We start from the raw sequence: 22,755 nt of genomic DNA on the forward strand, positions 1-22,755 counted from the left end.
AGATCCACAGGGATAGGTTAGATCCCTGGGGAACGCCACAAGTGGAGACCGTGATAGAGGAGAGAAAGGACGAGAGGACGGTCAGAGAGAAAGAAAGCAAGCCACGCCAGGATCAGATCTGTGATGCCCAGGGTATCACGGAGACTGGAGATCAGGATGTTGTGGGTACAGTGTCGAAGACAGAAGAGATATCGAGAAGAATGATGACAGAAGGAGGGTTAGAGTCAAGATTTGAGAGCAGGTTTTCACGTGTGTTCAGAAGAGCAGTTTCCGTGCCTCTAGGTGCTCTAAAGCCAGACTGATGATCATGGAGACAACCGACAGATTCAATATGGAGGGTAAGCTGAGAGATAGTTAATTTCTCCAGGAGTTTGCCCAGGAAAGGAGGGAAAGAGATCGGGCAATAGTTTGCCGGGATAGAAGGGTCAGCAGAGGGTTTTTTGAGCAGAGGGTGCACAAGAGAGTGCTTGAGAGAAGTGGGGAAAACTCCAGTGATGAAAGAAGTTGCAGAGGTCGGCCAAGGCAGGAGCAAGAGAATCAATGTTGTCCTTGATGGTTTTACGAGGTCAAGGGTCAACCTGTTTGGAGGAGGCTTTCATGGACCGGACTTGTCTAGAGACCTCCTCAGTGGAGGGTGGGAGAGAATAGTGGTGGGATCGACAAGGGGTACCCAAGAGAAGTGGGTGCAGGCGAAGGTGGTGTGGGGGAGAGAGATGACAGGATGTCATGTGTTTTGGCAGTGAAATGGGCAGCCAGGACCGAGCAAAGTGCCTGGAAGGGTGCAGTAGAGGATGAGGCTTCAATAGGATTGGCCAGTTCCTTGCATACTTTGAAGAGTTCAGCCGTGTTAGGTGCCGCTGAGATGCAGGCTTCAATATAGACTCTTTTCTTGGAGTGGATGCAGTCTATATTGCCTTTGAAGAATGCGGCAGCCCAGTTTGTCAGATGGTGCACCTGAAGATCCCCATTTCCGTTCTGCTGCTCTGCACTTTATTTTAAGGGCAGCCAGCTCTGAGTCATAGCAATAGTTGCACTTTATTGGAAGGCTTCAGACAGACCCTTATGACAGGGGCAAGAATGTCAAGAGTGTTGGAGATGCAGAGGTGAAAGTTTGAGAAGGCTGTGTCAGGGTAGGAGTCAGCCACAGGAGTAGGAGGAGGAGAGTAGATGGAGGCAAAGGCAGCCACTGACACTAATTTCATGGGTCGGATTACCTTGAAGGCAGGAGGTAGTGAAAGGAGTGCCGGTGCTAGCGGGGAAGAACACTTCATGTGGGAACAGAGAAGAGGATGATCAGTCCAGTTGAGTGAGGTAGTGAGAGGGATAGAGAGAGAGGTGTCTTTGGAGATAAAAACATCTAGGGTGTGGCCAGCGGTGTATGTCAGGCCAGAAGGTAGAATGGAGAGAGAGAGAGTTGCATAGTTTGCGGAAGGGACCCGAGGAGTCAGGAGAATCATGATGGATGTTAAGATGCCCGGGAGGAGGGGGAAAGGAGATAAGAGGATAGGTCAGCCCATTCAGAAAGAAAGACAGTGGCTGGCCCGGCGGTCGATAGAATGTGGCCAGAGTGAGAGAGGAGACAGGGGAGAGAGACAGGGGAGAGAGACAGAGAGAGGAGACAGGGGAGAGAGAGAGACAGGGGAGAGAGACGAGACAGGGGAGAGAGAGGGAGAGAGGAGGCAGCGGAGAGAGATGGGAGAGAGAGAGAGGGAGAGAGAGAGGAGAGAGAAAGAGAGAGAGAGAGAGGAGACGGGGGAGAGAGAGAGAGACTGCAGGCCAGACATTCAAAAGAAGAGTAGACCTGAGTGGGAATGATGGAAACACGGATCGACGCAAAGAGGGGATCTTGTATCCTTCAGGGAAAAGCGTGTCAAATATCGTGACAGCTGTCCTTGAACCATGCCTCAGTAAGGGCTAGGACATCGAGATCCAGGGATTCAAGGAGGTGGCAGCTATCAGAGGAGTGCTTGACAGTGGAGCGAGAGTTAAGCATGGCAATGTGTAGCAGATTGCTGTTTTTGAAGGACTTATGAAGGGGGGTACAGGGGATAGTGGTCCCCCCAGGTGTCAAACGGGAAATTATATCATGCCTCCTATTGTAATGAATATATGTATATTGGCCTACGCCAAGCTGCTTGTAAACCACTTGCGAAGAAATCCGTGTTGCAATTTCCTGACCTTAGAATCAATATAAGCCGCCATTTTAGGTTCTCTCTGTAAAGTCACCCTGCGAGTTAAAATGATGGACGATGTCATTCCGAAATACAACATGGCCATCTTGACCTCTGTGTGTAATTAATATGTAACTTACCTGCAGGCCACTTGTTGGGGTCGTGAACTGAGACCTTGTTCTTCGCTGACCTGTGTGTAAAGGATTACTCGTGCCAATGAAACTAATCCGCGAGCATATGTTAAGAACAATGTATCCAAATACTGAACTGAGAACACATGTTTAACTACATTGTATTAATATTTGAGAAGACTATGAGAAATCCTAAAATACACTGTTACCGTGTAGACTTTTTGGTGAATGTATTAAAGGCAAGCCCTATGCATATAGATGTGTGAACTCGGCATGAACCCTAGATCAGTAATGTATAAGAGGAATACTAACCCGCAGTGGGGCTGGATGTCATGTTTCAAACGTATATAAAGTGGGACTATTCCAATGTACAGTCCCACTCGCTGAGCACACTGAACCACGCTGGAGTTTGCGGTGTTGTACTGAGGGCTGATAACTATCTGGTTATTTTGTCCTTTGAAACTGTTCAGTATAAATTAAAAGATCTTTTGTATGTTCCTTTGTAACCTGTGTTCGGTGTATTTCTTTTCTAGGGTACTCAGCCTCGATATTTTCACTTTGTTTTCACAGTTGGCACCCAAATATGGACCCACAAGATCGGACGGTGAAGGGGGCCCCTTCTGAACGAGACGCGATACCTCAGCAGCGCTGCACAACCCGATCCCTGGACAATTAGCGTGTGGTCCGAGACGGCATCTTGACGAGGGTCCACTTATCGAGGCGGGCAGATTTGCCGAAATCACCAAACACGAGGTAAGATTAGTTAGGTAAGATTCTTTGTAATCCGATCGGACCTCCTTAGGATTGATCAGGTGAGTCGTGACCCGATTCTTGAATATCCTGATAATTTGATTTTGGCGTATTGTATCTGCAGACACCAGACCAGGTAACACCAATATTATGATATGCCTGCGAAACTCTCTACCTGCTTCAGGGCGTTATTCCGCAGCGATAGACAATCTTTGGAATGTAGCCGTCCAGCACCAAAGGAGGGGTCGCCGGCGTGTACTATGTACTGTAAGCATGGCATTGGAAGTATAGTGTTTAATGATATTTGGCACAGACAAACCAGACATGCCTCCGAACTTCAGTGGCCAATAAATGGTAGTTTTGAAATCCCTCGTATTGAGTACTTGGAGTCGATTCTATTAAAGAAAAAGGCTAGACCTGCAGCATTCGATGTTTTGCAGAATTGGAAAAAAGAAGCGTTACAGCAACTTAAGAGTAGGGAAAAACATGCGAGCCGTCATAAAACGAATGCCGAAAAAGCATTATTGTATGACCAAGGTAAACAGTCTGATTCAGCTAGGAATATGGATAGGGCTTTCTCACTTGGCATTCAGAAAATCTATCCTTCTAAAGATTTCCATATTTCTGATGAATTCTTTGACAAATCGTTAAATGAGTGAAGGACTGGTGCCACTGAGCCACCTCCGTATGTTCCTCTTCCTGCTTTTGTGCCTCTTCCTGCTGTTATTCCTGCTCCTGCTCCTCCTAATGTCCCTCTTCCTCCAGTTGTTGTTCCTCCACCTCTTCCATTGCACCAGTAATAGTACCTCCTTTGAATTTGCCTGCTCCCCCTCCTCCAAGGGGTCTCGTACCGCTTGTAGTCGATCAGGGTGCGGGGTCAAGGGTTGTCACTCGTAATACCGTATCTCCAGAAAAGAAACATGAATTGATTGCATGGGCTAAGCATTGTATGGATAAGGATGATCAAGCTAATATTTTTGCCATACTTTCTAATATGGATAATTTTCCTGAGAAAAAACGTTTTCATTGAAGGTTTAGGGATTTATTTATGTGTAATGTGGGGCAAATTAAATAATACAGATCTCCCGCAAGGGTTAAGGGATCTAAAAACTTAAGCGTTTTCAAGAGACACTGTGGAGAAAGTAAATGAGCATGTCGAGAGGTTATTTGAGTGTTGAAAGGAGTTGAAAAGGTTACAGAATGAGGATGAGGGGGAAAGTATGTATGTACAGAAACGGTTCCTTCCTTGTCGAAAATCGATATCTGAGGAAGTACGAATTTGTACGAAAGATGCGCTTAGATGGATCTCAGATATGTCGATAACTCCAGTTGAGGTACATGACACATACAGTCAGTATATGCCAGAAATGCAGAGGAAAGTGATGCAGGTAATGGTAGAGTACCTACAGGATGATTGTGTAAATAGAAAGATTAGTTGTCCCATACAGTTATTGAGTATTTATAAGAGGGCTTTTTCACTCGACACTTCTTCGACTGCTTTAGCGCTCGACTTAGCTCTGTTGCTTAGTAAGCGTTTGGAGTTGCCTACTTCTCAGTTGCCTATGAGAGAGGTTCCTCCGATATTTGTCCCGCAGGTTCAGATTGCGGCCGATGCTGCAGCGGGTATAGTTGCTGTGAACGTTCCTGCACATTATGTATCACAGTTTGTTCACGTCCCGTTCTCAAGACAGGAAGTGAATACTATTAGACAAACTATTCCTGATATCAGGAAAAATCCAACAGGATTCTATAAAGAAATAGAGTATGTCTTGCAGTCCTCAGTATTCACCCTAGGTGATATTGATTTGCTATTTCCTGTACTCCTGCCCGTAGATTTGTGGAAACAACTTAGGACTATAGACGACGTACCAGGGTTGGAAGATACATGGGCTAACATGACTAGACTCGATGAAGAAAGGCCAGCTGGTGAGAGACCGCCGAGGTGATACTAACTTTGCCTGATACAATTATTGCAAAATTGAAGACTATAATTCCCGAAAAGAGGATTATCTGGGACAAGCTTACGGCCTGTGTCCAAGGGAAGTCTGAGGGTGCTACCGAGTTCTTTAATCAGTTCGAACAGGTATTCTCGGATTTTGGCAGACAAGACTTAGGGAAAAGATTATTTGTGGACAAATTTGTGCGTGGATTGCTGCCTGACATCCAGTCACAAATTATGTCTTCTGAGAGCGCTTGGCAGGCGAAGTCCCAATCAGAAGTACTGCACATGGCTCAGTACTACGAGAATCGTGTCAACAATGAAAAATATAGAGTTGAGAAGGGAAAAGGTGATTTAAAGACTAAAGCATTATTACAGCAAATTGTTAGAGGCCCCAGAGGGAGTAGTTCGCAGATTAGAGGTCAGTATGTTCCACAAGGGAATGTATCCTTGGGTCCTGTGAACATTAACCAGTGTGTCTATTGTCAACAAGAGGGTCACTGGCGTGCACAATGCCCCGTCCTTCAACAGAGGTCGAATAACACATTTGGAAATATGGGTAGTTGATCCAGAGGTCGCCCGGGTGTAGGGGGCCCTGGTAGAGGTCATTTTGCACAGGACCCTCAGCAACCTTTTTCGCAGGATAATCAGACTCCGAGTGTGGATATTAGAAACATATTTGATCATTCTCCTGCTTCATATCTATCTGAAGAGCTTCCTTTTGGTGACATTCTGTTTCGCTAGGATTCCCCGAAGCATGGTTTGGAACCTACACCTATTCCTGTCAATCAGAGAGGTCCCTATGTTGAAATGGTAGTGGGAAATAGGAAACATCAGTTTTTGATAGATACTGGAGCACAGAAGTGTTCCATTGATCATTCTCAGGTTCCAAACATTCCATTGTCAGGGCAAACAAATGTTTCGTAGGGTTTTCTGGCACACCAGTTGTTTGTCCAGTTTCTTTGCCAGTACCTATTTCTTTGGGTACCTTTATGGACCACTGTCCATTTCTGTTGACTTCGAATTGTGGAGAGAATTTGCTGGGGTTGAATCTGTTGAAAGAATTAAATGCGGTAATTCATTGTTCTTCTGACAGAGTGCATTTGACGATTTCACCAGAGCAACTTTCTGTCTCTCAATTCTTGACTAGACCTTTGCCGCCAGAATTCAGTGATGTACGAGACAGTTTATGGGCAATTGACGACAATGATGTCGGTGTTTTACAGATTGAGCCTGTTAAAATAGTCTTGAAGCATGGAATTGAGCTGCCACGCATTCCACAGTATAAGATTTCAGTTGAGGGCAACCAAGCTTTGAAATGCATTGTTTCCGATTTTGTGCATCGCGGGGTGATTGAGGAAATTTCAGGAAGTTTGTGCAATAGTCCGATTTTACCCATGTACAAGAAAGGTGATAATGCAATTCCATTGCGTTTTATAATTGATTTACCTGCCATTAATAAAGTCGTCGCTCCGCAATTTCCAATTGTGCCTGATGTGACGACAAAATTAACCTTGATTCCAGCTACAGCTACTTACTTTAGTGTTGTGGATCTGAAGAATGCTTTCTTTAGTATTCCTATACACAAGGACAGTAGATACTTGTTTGCGTTCTCCTTAGGGGGACGCTTGTTTAAATTTACTCGTGCACCTCAAGGTCACACAGAGAGTCCTAGCATCTACAGTAGGGCTTTGAAAGAACAGCATGATACTCTTGAATTGCCCTCTACTTGTACATTGCTTCAGTATGTGGATGACTTGCTTTTAGCTGCAGACTCCGAACGTGCCTGTAAGGGGGGCACTGTGTTGTTGCTTATTCATCTAGCTAAACATGGTCACAAAGCTTCACTTAAAAAGTTTTAATATTGTTGCCAGCAGGTCGCCTATTTAGGCTATCTCCTGTCAAAGGAGGGAAGAAGATTGACACCTGAAAGAATAAAACACATTTCTGGCATGTCTGTCCCAAATACACAGAAGGAAGTTAGAGCCTTGATAGGTATGGCTTCTTACTGTAGCTTGTGGATCCCAAACTTCTGACTAGTGATTTAACCGATGTTGGCTTTGACAAAGAAGGGCATTTCTTCACCACTGCCGTGGAACACGGAGCACCAGCAATCATTTGATCTGCTCAAGATTGCATTATGCTCGGCACCAGTTTTGGGCACACCAAACTATGAAAAGGCCTTTGTGTTTGTGCATGAATGTGATGGATGTGCTTTGGCTGTATTAACGCAGGAACATGGAGGGAAGAATAGGCCGTGCGGTTACTTTTCTTCCACCCTTGATTCTGTAGCATGCGCTTTGCCAAGATGTTTGCGAGCTGTCGCTGCTGCTGCTGCGTCTGTAAAACAGAGTGAGGGAGTGGTCCTAGGCCATGATCTAACCCTGATGGTGCCTCACTCTGTAGATGTTCTACTGAACAGAACCCAAATGCAACACCTCACTTCCGCACGGTTGACGAGATATGAATTGATCTTGTTTGCTCCTCACATCCAAATTAAGAGGTGTTGTGTTCTTAATCCGGCTGAACTCTTACCTTTCACACAGGGTACTGCTTGCGGCGATGAAGAGTCACACGACTGTCTGTATACTACCGAACAAGAGACAAAGGGTAGAATTGATCTAAAAGACACTCCTTTGAACAATCCACAAGGAGAGCTATTTTGTGATGGCTTGTCAGGTGTCTTGACCCACGTTTGAACTATTATGCTACAACATTTGGTGCTGTGGGCTTAGAAAATCCAAGATGGCTGAAAAGCCCACATTTGCGCCAGAATCCAGGAAAGCCGTGCAGTTTTTGCGCACACCAAAATGGTCGCCTGACCTGCCACCCACCAGAGCGAGCGTGATGGGTCAGAAGCACCATGAGTGAAACGTGGTGCCAAAGGAAAAACAGCATTGCCCGTTAGCTCAAAAAGCGCTTTTAAATCACATTTGTTTCTCTGAAATGCAAGCTCAAAATGCCCATTTCAAAGATTGCAAGATATTCAAAAATCTTACTGAACACCAGCAGACGTCTGGTAGAATGAAGTCTTGTGTGCATACCAAATCTGGAAAGATGAAGCGCCTAAAATAATGTTCATAACAAAACTGGCTGAGCTGTGGATGTCAGCAGCTTAAGTGAAATTGGACTTAAAGCCACTAAAATCGAAATGTTTAAAATAAATGAGTGATTTACTTTGGAGTGTCACATAGGTTGCAACTGTTTAAATGTCATAGTTTTGAACTTAGAATCAGCGTTCTAGCTGCATGTGTCAAAATTGTAAGTTTGATTTGAATGAAGAAAAACTGGAACAAAAGTGACATTTGGCTGAAGCCTGGCTTAAAAAGATTGAATTCTGCCAGCCAACTACCCCCGACAGGAGTTGGAACTTGCCCAGCAACTGCATTCACAGGCATGGCTGCCTTCTGCTGTTCCCACCAAAAGGAGATCACACCTCTTTGATTGAATTAGGGGAGGAATACCTGGGACTGCAGGAAACAGTACAATGAACTTTCCTTGGCTCAGGCAAATGCTAAATCAGGGGGTCGTAAATGGCTTCCTCTTGGAAGGAAGTGGGAGGGGCGCTGCCTCTGTGAGCCAGCTGAGCTTGGAGGAAGTGGACAAACCAGAAATCCCCCATGTGCTTTGGGAAACCACACCCCTCTGGGCCAGAGCATAATTTTAGAAAGATGGATAATTCATAGTACATAATTGTCAAAATTATATCAATAATCTCATGATTCCTGTGATTTTTCTGTGCACATTTTAAGAGGTGTTAGGACTCTGTGGTATGTTTGGGGGGTAGTAGCGGAAAATAGGGTATTACTTCAAATGTATGTATGTTAAAAATCTGACACTTCCTCATCTGATGCCCATATCCTTGGGCGCATTTGTGTAAATTCTGGAAAAGTTTAGAGGTTGTGTTCTGGATGAAAAGGGCAGAATTCTGTCAGAAGTGAACACAGCATCTTACAAAGACAGGGATCGGATGGTTTGGCGCTACAGAAAATATGTCAACTGGACATATAATATTAGAAAAATTGTACATAGATAAATATGCATTTAAGTCAAAAATAGATTTGTGTGCAAAGTGACAAGGGGAGTGTTCTTTTTGTATGCCATAAAAAGGATGCCGGATGACTCACAACTCTGTTCCCCAGTCAGGCGACAAAGAATTGTATAGCCTATCGGGATCCTCAGAGGGTTGGGCATAGAAAGTCAGCCTTCCCACCCACTTTCAAAAGACATAAAAAGAGCCACTACATTCACTTTCCAATTCAAACTGATTTCTTGCGAAGCACTTTGCCAGACGACTTCAAATCCAGACAATATCAACAGGCCCCAGAACTTGGAAAACCAGACTCCAGATTCCAGAACATTTTAGCAGAAAGGCATAGTCCACAAGCTGAATCCTTTCCAGAGGCCTCAGAATCCAGCAACCTAACCAAACTATTCAACAGCCGGGCGAGCTGCGTGATTCTGGCTAGGACCCTGTGCCAAGAACAGGTGCCAGTGCCAGAACCCAGAAAGCAGAGCTGTATCCAGACCGCCGTCCAGTGCCGATAGAAGACCAGACCCAGACCAGACCGCCATGCAGTGCCGATAGAAGACCAGAACCAGACCAGACCGCTGTGCAGTGCCAGAACTTTTGCCAGAACCAGACATCCAGACCAGCAGAGCAGAGAGAACCGCAGCTAAACCTGTTGACCAGATCTGTGACGAGGCCCATTCCTTCCAAAATTAGGAGTGAGTATCCAGCCAGAACTTTGCAAACCAATCTCTTAGTTTAGAATAATCTAATTCAAACCATTTCCACCTATTTAGAACTGCATAGAAATTGTGTGTCCATTCTGTGATTTCGAACATGTGAAAGTGTCATTTGTCATTTGAATCTTATGTTATTTCTGAGAATCTACCTCCACAAAATCGTCCATATCTGTTGAACCGCATGTGCTAGGAACAAGTTTTAACTTTCATTTTAAAGCTAAGATCCTCAGCTTTCCAAAAAACTTTCTACTCCTTATAGTTTTTCCGTAATCGCGCTTTACACACTCGGAAAAAGTGCTGCGAATTGCAATTTGAATCAAATTTCTCCACCTGTCAAAATCGCTGTCTTTTGCTTGTAACTGCTGAAATCTGTTTTCAACCTGATAATCCCTCATGAATCACTGATAGTGTTGACCTGAACCAATCTTAAGTAGCTATCACCTACCCTGAATCTCCTATAGGGAATTAAAATAATTTTTAGCAAATTTTCACTTGCAAATCACATTTAAAGTATTTTTGCCTGTGTTTTAAAATCATCCCTGTTGCTCTCAGCTTGCTAGGGGGGGGACTGAATTGGTATTGTATTTGATTGTATTCCTGAAAATTGTGTGCTCTCCTTCCATCTCCTTATATTGCATAGGGGGGGGGGAGTGAATTGTCAAAAGAAAAAGTGATCATATTATCTCTTGTGGAAACCATCACAGTTATTTCTGTGCTGCAATCTTTGCATTTATGGGTTTGGTCATTGCATTTCCTTGAACCCATAAAAGCATTATCAGCTACTTTATCCTCTCTACACCAACTCCTAAGTAATCAAAAAAGTGTGCTAGTGTAATATACATTGTTGATCACTGTCATATTCATAAGTGTGCTAGCAAATATTAATTTATTTATAAAAGTGTGATATATATCTGGTTTAATTTTTCAATAAATCTTTTAATTTGCAAAACAAAACTACTTCTTGGCTCAGTGAGGTCAGGGGGATTCAAAGAGAGGGGCGTTATACAAGGGTTTATCATCCAGATCTATGAACTTGTCATAAAAATATATAAATAACCGTTTTCCTTGGGCATCCCAGACTAGGCACTGACTTAGTTGGAGTACTGAATTGAATTCGCTTAACAGGCTCCTGCTTCAAACATCAGGATGGTACATCCACAGCTGCTTATGCAATTACAACATTGAGCACGGTCGTGGAAACCAAGAGAATCACGCATAACTCAGCGCAGGCCGCAGAGATTATAGCATTGACCCGAGCTTGTGAACTTTCCGAAGGGCTTACAGTAAACATATATACTGATAGTATGCCTTTGGGGTGGTTCACAACTTTGGGATAGTTTGGTCAGAGAGAGGGTTCTTAACTTTGCATGGTACAAAGATCCAACATGGCTCCCTAATAGTACAACTGCTCTCAGGGCTTGCTCTCTCTACTCAGTTAGCTGTCATGAAATGTGCAGCACATTGAAAGATTATAGATGACATAGGAAAAGGGAATACTTTCGCTGATCAGATAGCTAGACAAACTGCCACTGATCTCTTTACGGAGATGTAGGTTTCAAGGGAGACTGTAAATGCCTATGCAATGGACGAGGGTGTCGGGTCTGTACGGGATATCCAAGCCGATGCCACGTTAGAAGAATCCAAGCGGTGGGCTGAAGGCTTGGGGAAACTTGATGATGGGTGTTGTGTGGACATCGTTGAAGGGAAATGGCTACTCCCTGACGCTTATGTGATGATGATGATGGTCATTATGGCCCATGGTCCTACGCATATATGTGCCCAGAAAGTTACGAAAATGTTAGAGAAAGTTTGGGCAAATGACAACATTTCGAAAATTGCCCAGAGCTATGTTCAGGACTGTATGATTTGCCTACAACACAATGTGGGAAAGGGGACAGCAACTCCAAGGGGATGATTTGGGCCACCTTCTGTCCCCTTCAATGTCATTCACTTCGATTTTATTGAAATGGAACGGTGCAACAATATGAAGTATGTATTGTCATCTGTGCTTTTAGTAAACGTGTCGAGGCTTTCCCTGTCAAAGATGCTACAGCCATGACTACTGCGAAAACCATGTTAAAGGAATATTTTCCTCGGTTCGGGCTACCAAGAGTCATCTGGTCGGACAATGGTCCACATTTTGTCGCTGCTGTAATTCTGTAGATATCAGATCGACAAACGGTTCCATTCGGCCAGACATGCTCAGAGCGCCGGACTAGTAGAAAGACACAATGGTATCATCAAGAACAAGCTCGCTAAAACGTGTGACGGCACTAAATTAAAATGGCCGGACGCCTTACTGATCATGTTATTAGCCATGCGTACAACCCCTCAAACTAAGACTTTGCTCTCTCCATTTGAGGTGGTAATGGGGAGACCTGCCAATATCTGGAATCTTCCTAAATGTAGATCCTTCAAAAATGTTGAAAATTTACTTCTTTCAGATTATTGCAGACAGTTGACTAAAAACCTGTATTTGATTTATCACCAGGTGCGAGAGGCTTTACCTGTGCGATACGAGGGCCCGGGCCACAGCATACGGCCTGGGAACTGGGTGCTCATCTAGGCATTTGAGCGTTCTTCCTGCCTTGCATCTCGTTGGTGGGGCCCATTCCAGGTCCTGTTGGTCACACAAACGGCGGTGCGTGTCTCAGGCAGAAAAAACTGGATCCACGCGACGCATGTCAAGAGACTTCACCCAGTGCCACACAATACAGAAGAAACAGAACCCCTCGCTAATGCTGCAACCAACGATCCCAAAGTAGTAAATAGCGCTGAGAGTGCGTCGGAGAATCTTTCCGAGCCTGTGAGGCTTGGGAAACCCGTCATTCTGTCTCCACACTCTCCAAAATGTTCGCTTCCAGAAACTGTCGTTTCAAATTCGCCATCTTCACTTGCTCTTGATACGTTGCTTCCAACTGGAAGTGACGACACATTGTTTCCGGATCAATCAGTACCGGGAAAAGCAAGGTACAATCTGCGTCCAAGAAAATAGACTTCCGGCACGGTTTTGCTGTGCATCTGATAGACGTACGGCACGGTTCAGCTGTGCATTCGAAGAAGGAAAAGAATCACAGAGGGCTTGTTTTTGCCCAAATTTGAGAAAGGGGATTCTGTTGGCTAGGGTTGTGGAAGGACTAACAAGTCGCGTGGCCAGGAGTTGGCCAGCTAATAACACTGGGGTTTCCGTTTTAAGACTACAATGCCCGCTACCGCTAACAATGCTAACAATACTCTGTTACTTATCATGAATGCTACGCATGCCATTTTTAATAGGTCCAACTGTTGGGTCTGTTCACATTTACCGCAACATGGGGATAAGGGGTTAGGTTGGTATATTCATCCTCTACCTTTGACAACTGCTTGTTATGGTTCTCGTAGAGCACTGTTCTTTGGCCGATCGAACGATAGCATCTCGGGGAACTTTGATGGTACTAATTCGAATAATTTTGAGAAACGTGTTCTGACTCCCCTGGGATGCTCGCTTTTCGCAAATCGGAGTAAGCTCAACATTTCTTCTATTAGGCCTTCTGATAGACTGTCTCGTCCCTTTCAATCTTTGATTTCCTTCAAGATGGCTCCGATAGGCAATAAGGATGCCATGCCTCCTTCTTACACTGTCAACCATAGCCCAGATTCAGTTTCTTTCTGCATACAGAGGAATGGTACTCAGTCAATGGGAGATTTTAAAGGTTGTGCCAACGTTGCAAATTTGACTGGGGAAGACAGACCTTTGTATGTAGACGAACCTGTCTACTTTGTTTGCGGTAATGTAGCATTTCCATGGTTGCCCAGGGATTGGCAGGGATACCTGTTATTTAGGGATCTTGTTACCTGGGGTGTTCATAGCTAGTACTATAGAGGTTTCAAAGGCTCGTCCACGGCGGGACGACAATGGTGACACTCCAGCACAGGTATTGGAAGATGTAGCAAAATCATTAGTGCCATTTTGGGCACAGATAACGAATTCCGAAGATATCAGAAGACTAGCGAGAGTACTGGAGAGAACCATCAACCGGACCACGGACATACTCTATAATATGACATTAGAACAGAAAGTGATAAGACTAGTAGCGCTCCAGAACCGGATGGCATTAGATGTCATTCTGGCTGAACGTGGTGGAGTGTTTAAATTAGTGGGGTCCGCTTGCTGTGTTTTCGTGCCAGATTCCTCCCCAACTATCTTCAAAGCAATACAGAATCTGCACATCCTTAGTTCAGAAGTGCATGTTCCCGAGGAAAACTGGGATCTTAGCGCTTGGTTCTGGGACTTCTTGCGAACTTGGGGTTGGAAGGTACTTTCAGTCTTACTGATCATTTTGGGAATTCTGTTGTTCCTTTGTTGTTGTATCCAGTGTTTACCTAGTATATGTTCGATGCTAGGGGGATGTTGCGCACAAGCGATAGGTACAATAGGACAAAGTGTATGCCCCAGATAAAAACTCCAAGGAATATGTGTTAAAAGAAATGTTTGTGAATTATCTGATGGCAATAGATATTTCTGACAGCGATTCAGGGTGCATGGATGATGATGCATGGAGTTGTTTGCAAGGAGATCAGAAGTAGTTTAGCACTTGGCATAGGCCAAAAGGAGGGTTAGTCAAACGGGAAATTATATCGTTCCTCCTATTGTAATGAATATATGTATATAGGCCTACTCCAAGCTGCTTGTAAACCACTTGCGAAGAAATCTGTGTTGCAAGGTCCTGACCTTAGAATCAATGTAAGCCGCCATTTTAGGTCAATCCGCCATTTTAGGTTCTCTCTGTAAAGTCACCCTGTGAGTTAAAATGGTGGACAATGTCATTCCGAAATACAACATGGCCGTCTTGACCTCCATGTGTAATTAATATGTAACTTGCCTGCAGGCCACTTGTTGGGGTCGTGAACTGAGACCTTGTTCTTCGCTGACCTGTGTGTAAAGGATTACTCGTGCCAATGAAACCAATCCGCAAGCATATGTTAAGAACAATGTATCCAAATACTGAACTGAGAACACTTGTTTAACTACATTGTATTAATATTTGAGAAGACTATGAGAAATCCTAAAATACACTGTTACCGTGTAGACTTGTTGGCGAATGTATTAAAGGCAAACCCTATGCATATAGATGTGTAAACTCAGCATGTACCCTAGATCAGTAATGTATTAGAGGAATATTAACCCGCAGTGGGGCTGGAGGTCATGTTTCAAACGTATATAAAGTGGGACTATTCTAATGTACAGTCCCACTCGCTGAGCACACCGAACCACGCTGGAGTTCGCTGTGTTGTACTGAGGGCTGATAACTATCTGATTATTTTGTCCTTTGAAACTGTTCAGTATAAATTAAAAGATCTTTTGTATGTTCCTTTGTAACCTGTGTTCGGTGTATTTCTTTTTAGGGTACTCAGCCTTGATATTTTCACTTTGTTTTCACACAGGGAGCAGCGAGAGTGCCTGAGAGACAGAGGTAGGAAGGGGCAGAGGAGCCAAGGCTGACAAGGATGTCGGTGAGAGGAGTGTAGGCAAGGGAGCCAGGACAGTGGTGGGATGCAAGGGAGCCAATGTAGGAGGGGACAAAGGGGGCAAGGGAGCCCCAGATGCAGAAGCAGTGGGGGGGGGCAATGGCACCCGAGAGGTAGAGGCTGATAAGGTTGTCAGAGCTGTGTGAGTGGGCAAGAGAGCCTGTACTGTTGCAAGCACCAAGGGAGCAGTTTTGAAAGAGAGAATGAGGTTAGTAGGAGGCAAGGTAGCCAAGGTGGGCATAGCTGGCAAGGAAGCCTGTTGGTCCATAGAAACAGGTGGCAAGGGAGCCTGTGAGGAGGAAAGTTGATAAGGCGAAGAGGACTATCAAAAAGTAAGACGTTGGGTTGAGGCCATTTATCATGACCCTGGTGGTGGAGGATAAGGCAAGAAGGACCTCCCAGCAAGTGCCACCATTAATGTGTGAAGAAGAGTAAGAAGAGAGCAGAGCGACCATATGAAGAGTCCATAGGTTGGGAGAAGGAACAACAAAGAGGATGTCGGTAAGAGTCTCTTTGGCGGAAGCACTAACATAGGTGTCAGCGATGGGCAGGCCTGGGTTGGAGCCCAGTGTGTCCTCCTTGAGTTTCTTCCTGCCAGACTTAGTGAGAGGAGAAGGACAGGAGATAGAGAAGCAGTTGGAGAAGATAGGAGAGACAGAGAGGGGCACAGAAAGTGGTATACTTAAAGCATGCAGAGCAGCTGAGGTACGTGTGAGGCAAGTAGGCAAGGGAGTAGGCGAACAAGGGACACAACAGGACTGGGAAGAAACAATGGGAACTGCAGAGGGTGGGGGAACAGAAAATAACCAGAACAGTGGGAAAGGGAATAACCAGTCAGCGTAGTACAAGGAAAAAGTAGGATGAGCACACACCTAAATTCGATTTTAAAAAATTGGTGTACAACACAGTGAATTGCAGGAACTTCATAAATGGACTAAAACACACCTAAATCAGATTTTTCAAAAATTGGGGCACAACACCGTGACATGCAGGAGATTCACAGATGGCCTAAAACACCTAAATCCGATTTTATTTAAGTGGGTACAAAACAGCAGGACGTTCCCAGATGGACTAAAACACAACTACATCCGATTTCTAAAAATGGGGGCACAACACAGTGAAATGCAGGAGGCTGTGTAGGAAAGATGATACCACAGCTAACAAATAATTAGAAATGAGGCAGACAGAGTGTGATAAGAAGAAAGGTCGGAGGAGAGGCAAGAGAATGCAACAGTAAAGGAAAGGTAGACAATGGAAGTCCAGCCATCACTCATGTGAGGGGTAAAGGGAGTGTGATGATCAGGTCCACGTTGCCCATCATTAGGGCTTGTTGAGGGGCAGGGACACTCTGGAGCCCTACCATGGCCGAACAGGCAGGGGCCTTTTGCTGTGGACCTTTGTTCAAGGGGCTGACTATTGCCTACTGGCACCCTATTGGCCTTGATGAGGACTAGGGGGGCCAATCCGAGGGCGGGCAGGGCAGGCATTTCAGCACACAGAAGAAGGAGGCCATGTTGGAAGGTGTATACCAAGCACCTCATGGCCAGGTAGTGCAAAAAAGTACAACAAGCTCTCAAAAGATGTGGAGGGGTGGGGGGGAGGCGCTTGTGCTGAAAAGTGGGCCCAGTCAGTGCAGGTGAAGCAAAAAAGCTGCGCTCTTCGCTGCGATTTCGAAAATAAAGAAAAAATTGCTCCACAGCCCAATGGGGCTTGCCTTATGTCTGCCGTGCCTGCAGGGATGTAATTTAGCCTCCTGGTGCCATGTGCAGGCAGCTGAGATGGTTCCACTGCTGGCAAGGAGGAAATGAGGTTGAAGCAAGTGGTAAACTAATATTACTGCAGACGGTAACCTCATATTACCGCTTGTGCTAAAATGTGCAAGAGAGTTGGGCACTGTGCATTCGGTTCATCTCAGGGGCTGGCTACATAGATGACAGTATCCAGATGACCTAGTAAGTGTGTTCTGGTTTACCACCAAAGTGGTATTGTAAATAAAATACCAAAGGAAGATGAAATTATGAGTTAGAGCGTACTAGGTCCGGTTGTGGCTTACTATTTATGGTTCCGGTATAAGAACAATATCAGACAGTCCGGTATATTTAGGGCTCACCACTATACCACGAAAAAGCCAAACAAGTTCACCACTGCAAAATACCACAGTACAGCACCAATCTCTGCTGCAAAGCCTGCCACGGCCTCAGGTGGGCATTTAAATCACATTCGGGGTGATGGTTAGACTCTGGCATGCAGGGTAATATATACATCATGACAGCTCTAGCGTTGCTGCCCTATTCTTCCATCGCTTTGTTTCACTAATTGCTACGGATTACATCCCTGTCATGTTGGCATTTTTATACTCTCATTTTTTGTGTATGAAGCAACTAGCTTCATTGGATTTCAGTCACTTCTGCTCATCAGTTGACCTCCTCTGTCCTGTGGACATCAGAAGGATAGATTGCCAGGTGCTCACGGATCTACCACTTCATCATCCTGGCCAACAGCTACTACTTGCCAATACTCTGTCTTCAAGACAGAACCCCCATGTGTCCTACATCCACAATGGAACCCCAGCATGCGAGTACATCAGTGTTTGCTTCTGACATGCAAAATTGTTGGTTGTTGGATTGATCTTGGTTCTGTGTGAGTTTGCAAATGGCTTCTTACGCTTTAATATGCATTCATCACTATGGATTCTCAGGCCACATCTTCCATGACTTGCTGTGCACCGTTTGTTTTGCCCTCCACCTCATTAGACCAACTCTCAGCATCACATGACTGACTACTTTTCCTGGGCTTATTGCCAGTGTGTTCTGATAAGCAAAATTCCTGGAACGACCTAGATGATCATGAAATCCTCTGTAAACACCTCACCACCACCTTCCACCACGCCTCTGAAGCCACCCTTTGGATCCAATCCTTCTTCTCTGGCCGATCCACTAGGGTCTTTGCAGGCCCAGAGTCTGCTGACCCCATACCTGTCACCTACGGTATCACACAGGGCTCCTGCCTCTCCCCCACCCTCTATAACATGTATACCAAACCCCTCTTTGACCACCTACATAGCCTCAACATGCCTTATACCAACTTTGATGATGATACACAGTCCGTCCTCAAAATTACCGGCAACCATGACCTAGACTCTACAAACATCAATCACGTCTTCAGCATTATACAGGCCTAGATGGCTACCAATCATCTCTGCCTGAATGATGGAAACATAGAGCTCCTCAATCTCATTGTGGGATCCCCACATCGCCTCAAACTCCTCAGCCCCGTCTTCTCTTCTTTTTGCATTGATGGCAATACCACCCCTGTCTCCACCCATGTAAAAACAATAGGGGTTTACCTGGATGCTGAACTAAACATGCAAAAACATGTCAAAGCTATCGCCTCCTCTGCAGCCTACTCTACCAAACTCATAAACCTTTCCAGGAAATGTGTCACCCCTAAGAACTGTCTCACCCTATCGAGAGCGTTCATAGGTAGCAAACTAGACTACTGTAATGCTATCCTAGCAGGAACCTCCACTAACAACAAACTCCAACTGATCCAAAATATCACCCCCAGAGCAGTATGGGGCTTGAAGTTTTCCAACCACATCTCTCACATAAGACAGAGGCACACTGGCTTCCCATCAAAGTTTCCATTGAATTCTAACTACTTACCAATACCTACCGCTGCTTACACAACACTGCCTCCCCTTACCTCAACAACCGTACCACCAAAAAACACAACATTCGCAATCTCCGCTCTTCCACCAGATCAGCCTTAAACATACCGAGATTTGCTAGAAAGAGAGCAGGGGGCTCTTGCTTCACCACCATCGCTCCCACACTCTGGAACACCCTCCCTCAGAAGATCCAAGATGAACCTGCCTATGCACTCTTTTGCAAGAAAGTAATAATCTCACTGTTGAACAAATATCTGTAATAATCTGGACTGCCCTACCTACTCTGAACCTGACTCGCGACCTATGATGTAATGCAACTACCATATTCTGTATGACTCGCTCTATGATTTAATCTAATTCCCATCTTGTACCTTTAGTGCTGTGATACTTCCATGTCTGAGCGCTACCAACAAATAAAATAAATGAAATTAAAAATAGCGGCATGTTGTCTATGTTGCTGACGGGCTTAGTTACCAAGCTGATCCAAATGTTGGACATCACGTGAAAACGCTTTTTTATATGGAAAAGACACGGCGCGCCTGCACCCTACGGTTCTGCATGAGTGGAAGCCAGAACTTTAAGGGGAGTCTTTACCAAACTTTGAATTAATAGTGATAAGAACCTGGCAATGGCACACTTACCTGCCATATCACCAGGAGGACTTACTGTTCATCCCGTTTTCTTTTCTTCTCTTCCCCACCATTATAGTAGTCTCAAAGTTGACCGAAACGCTAATCATATCCAACTGATATTTTGCCCTATGTGAAGAAGATGACATAGGATTGTACCCTGTGAGCCTGCAAGATTGGAAACTATGGGCCTCATTCCGAGTATGGCGGTAAGGGATAGCGGCCACCGGTAACGAGACCGGTGGCGGTAATCCCTTACCGCCATACTCCGAGTTCCCTTTGCGCCCTCGCCCTTAACGCCTGCTTTGAGCAGGTGTTAAAGTCGAGGGCGCAAAGGGGCCTCCAAGCCAATAACGGTGACCGTAATGAACGGTCACCGTTATTTGCATCTTCCCCATTCCCATTGAGCCCTATGGGGGCTCATTTGGGAATGGGGAAGAGCCTTGGTGAATGGGGAATTACCGCCCCGCCAACCTTGGAATGGGGCGGTAATTCCGCCATCCACCAAGGCGCTGCCGGTCCGGGTACGGCGTCAACCAAGGCGTTAATAGCGCCATTGGTTAGCGCCGTACTCGGAATGAGGCCCTATCACTTTAGGTGAGTTTGCAGTGCTCCTTGAAGGTGTTGGGCTCTAGCCTGGGTTAGAAGCAATACTGGACAAACACAAAAGTTGGGGAACTCATTGGTTGTCCTCGCCCCTCTCTTCCCTCTTTTGTACATCTGCAGGTAGTGGTGAACTACTGCGGGATACATATGATAGCCAGGAAACCTTTCCTTACCGACATATGTAAGGTCAAAGCAGACCCAACATAGAATGAATACAGCACTCCTAATGTAAAAGGTATGTATATTATTAGCATTTGGAATACAACCCAATAAAAGGGAAGTAACCAAAAATGAAATATGATGCCAACAACAAGGGTTTGTTTGTTTAGGTCACCCACAGTAAACATCAAAACAGTGGGAAAGAAAATTAAACCCGAAGTGGCCATTTTGGTTTACCCATTGTCTACATGAGACTGTACCAATCCAGGGTAAAATTAGGGTGAGTTGTCTAGCCGAGGAGATACCGAATGTGTAATAAATGTTTCAAAAACAAAATTGTACTTAAAGGTTAACTTTAAATATTCCCAATTTAATTTTATAGAGTGATTTGGTCAACATTAAATACAACCAACAACCGGTGTAAGGCCAGAAGATTGAAAATAAGTGGAGAAAAAGTCCTGACAAAGGCGTTTCAATTAAATACATAGGTCGAAACGTCAATGTGACGTTCCCCCTTCCCCATTCTGCCAATATGCCCGCTTCTCTGCCTGACCATGAAGAGGGATCTCACCCCTTCACCGCCTGTCACTCCCCTCACCGCCCAATTCTCAACACCAATATGTCCTTCTCTCCCTGCACCCCCTCCAAGACTTACCTACCAGAGTGGCTCATTCACTTCCTGCTTCTGCTCCTCGTCCTGCACGCTAAGCCTCCCTTCCACTTCCTGATACTGCTGCGTGGTGAAGACACGTGCTGCATTTGCACCGCAGTAAAGACATGATATGTAACAGTAGTGCAATGAAGACATTATCACTACACCATGTCATAGTATGGCTTTTAGCTCATTGGCGGTAAAATCATAACGCATATAATACTGCATCACATATGTTTGCTTGCAATCTCATTTCAAACATACAAAACCAAAGCAGTGTTGCATTTTATTTTTCTCAAGAATGAAAGGGAGGGAAAATCATTCTCCACACCTGTAAACATGGTTACCACTGAAGTTAAAAAATGATATTTTTCTGGTACCCTTGGTCCTAAAGGCCTTGAGCAACTTCTGACAATCAAAAAGCATCCCAGTGGCACGAATGTACTGAACCGGACCTTTTGTATGGTCACGTGGAAAAGGAAAACAAGCCCGTGTGTTGATTAGAGCTGCAGTGAAAATCCAATTCGGAGGGCGCCAGTTTCATGACGCTGTTAGAGGGCTTTCCGTAAAGCCGCTTTTATCTTACAAACTGAAGGTACAATAGATGGGCTCGCTCATTCTCTGGGGCCTGGACAAAGCTTTCATTCTCTGCCTGTGGTGAGTAACTTGAGAGCCTTCTGGAGATTTTGCACGGCGGTGCTCACATCTTCATACTGCAAAGCACTGCCAGCATATTTGCAATACTTCTGAGCTCTGGTAAAGTCTTCTGGTGTCAGACGGATATCCCCTGTAGAAATGGAAACAGAACATGTTGTGAAAAACGCAGGGTTAAGCCAACTTCACAAACCTATGTTTTACCGTCTTATAAAGCAATAGTAGCTGGTCTGTCTGTCAGGTTATTTTTACAGCCCTTCTCGGACGTTTTGCTAAAATGCCCCGATCCGATTTCAGATTGGCTTTTAAAACATAGCTTCTATTGCTCACTGTACCTTTCATAAGAAAGTCAATACCTTTGAGAACAACTCGTCCTTTACTTTGACGTCTGAACGGAGCTTTTATGCTACACTCAACTACCGGTAGTAGTGTTACATTCTGCAGACAGCAGGCACATTAGCTTCGGTTGCACTGAATCGCCTCAACAATAAATCACTTCTCTTGTTTACTATGCAATTATATCTATGCAAAGGTATCTTGCGGCCGGATTTCAGAAACATTGCAGCGGTGCAAGTGCAATTTTGCATTGTATTTACATAGTGCAAAAAACATTGGGTCCATATTAGAAAACCTGTGCACCATGGAAATTGACTTTTTTTGGTGTTAGCACTAGGTTAAAAATTGCTCTACTGCAAAAGACATACTTAAAATGCATTTTTGCAACAGAGCAAAGTTTGCTCTAGTTCTAATACCATTTCGTATTAGTACTCAGGCAAACTTAGCCCTGGTGCAAAAATGCATTGAAATAATAGGTTTTCAGGGAAGGGCAAACTTTGCCCTAGTGCTAATACACATACAAAAGTGTACTTGTCATGATGCAACGCTTTTATAATACGGCCCCAATGTTTTTTGTAATTGGGAAAACGTTGCCCTAGTGCTAATGCCCCGAAAATGTGCACATACACTGGGTTAAAGTTTCTGTTATCTGGCACCTGGTGTGCGTTGTGTAGTTAGATATATATCACTTCATCCAGTTAAAACCACACTGAGAATACCCTTCATGCAATTGACGTCATTTGCACTACTGAGTGCACAAAAATGTTAAACCTGGCAGATCCAATCGGCACCTTTTTGTAC

General features: G+C 44.8%; 1 protein-coding gene across 2 annotated transcripts in view; it reads right to left on the minus strand.

Moving 5' to 3' along the window:
• Nucleotides 1-21,236: 21,236 nt before the first annotated feature.
• The window catches only part of VTA1 (vesicle trafficking 1), a 673,843-nt gene continuing 672,324 nt past the window's right edge, over nucleotides 21,237-22,755 (minus strand). Inside the window, exon 8 of one of the 2 annotated variants that reach the window (XM_069606814.1) lies at nucleotides 21,237-21,751. In XM_069606814.1, the coding sequence (XP_069462915.1) occupies nucleotides 21,606-21,751 (146 nt within the window). In that variant the 3' untranslated portion in view covers nucleotides 21,237-21,605. The remainder of the gene's footprint in view (nucleotides 21,752-22,755) is intronic. The other variant, XM_069606813.1, reaches the window with a different exon arrangement.

The sequence above is a fragment of the Ambystoma mexicanum genome, chromosome 4p, assembly GCF_040938575.1.
Source record: "Ambystoma mexicanum isolate Mex_15411 chromosome 4p, UKY_AmexF1_1, whole genome shotgun sequence".
Lineage (NCBI taxonomy): Eukaryota > Metazoa > Chordata > Amphibia > Caudata > Ambystomatidae > Ambystoma > Ambystoma mexicanum.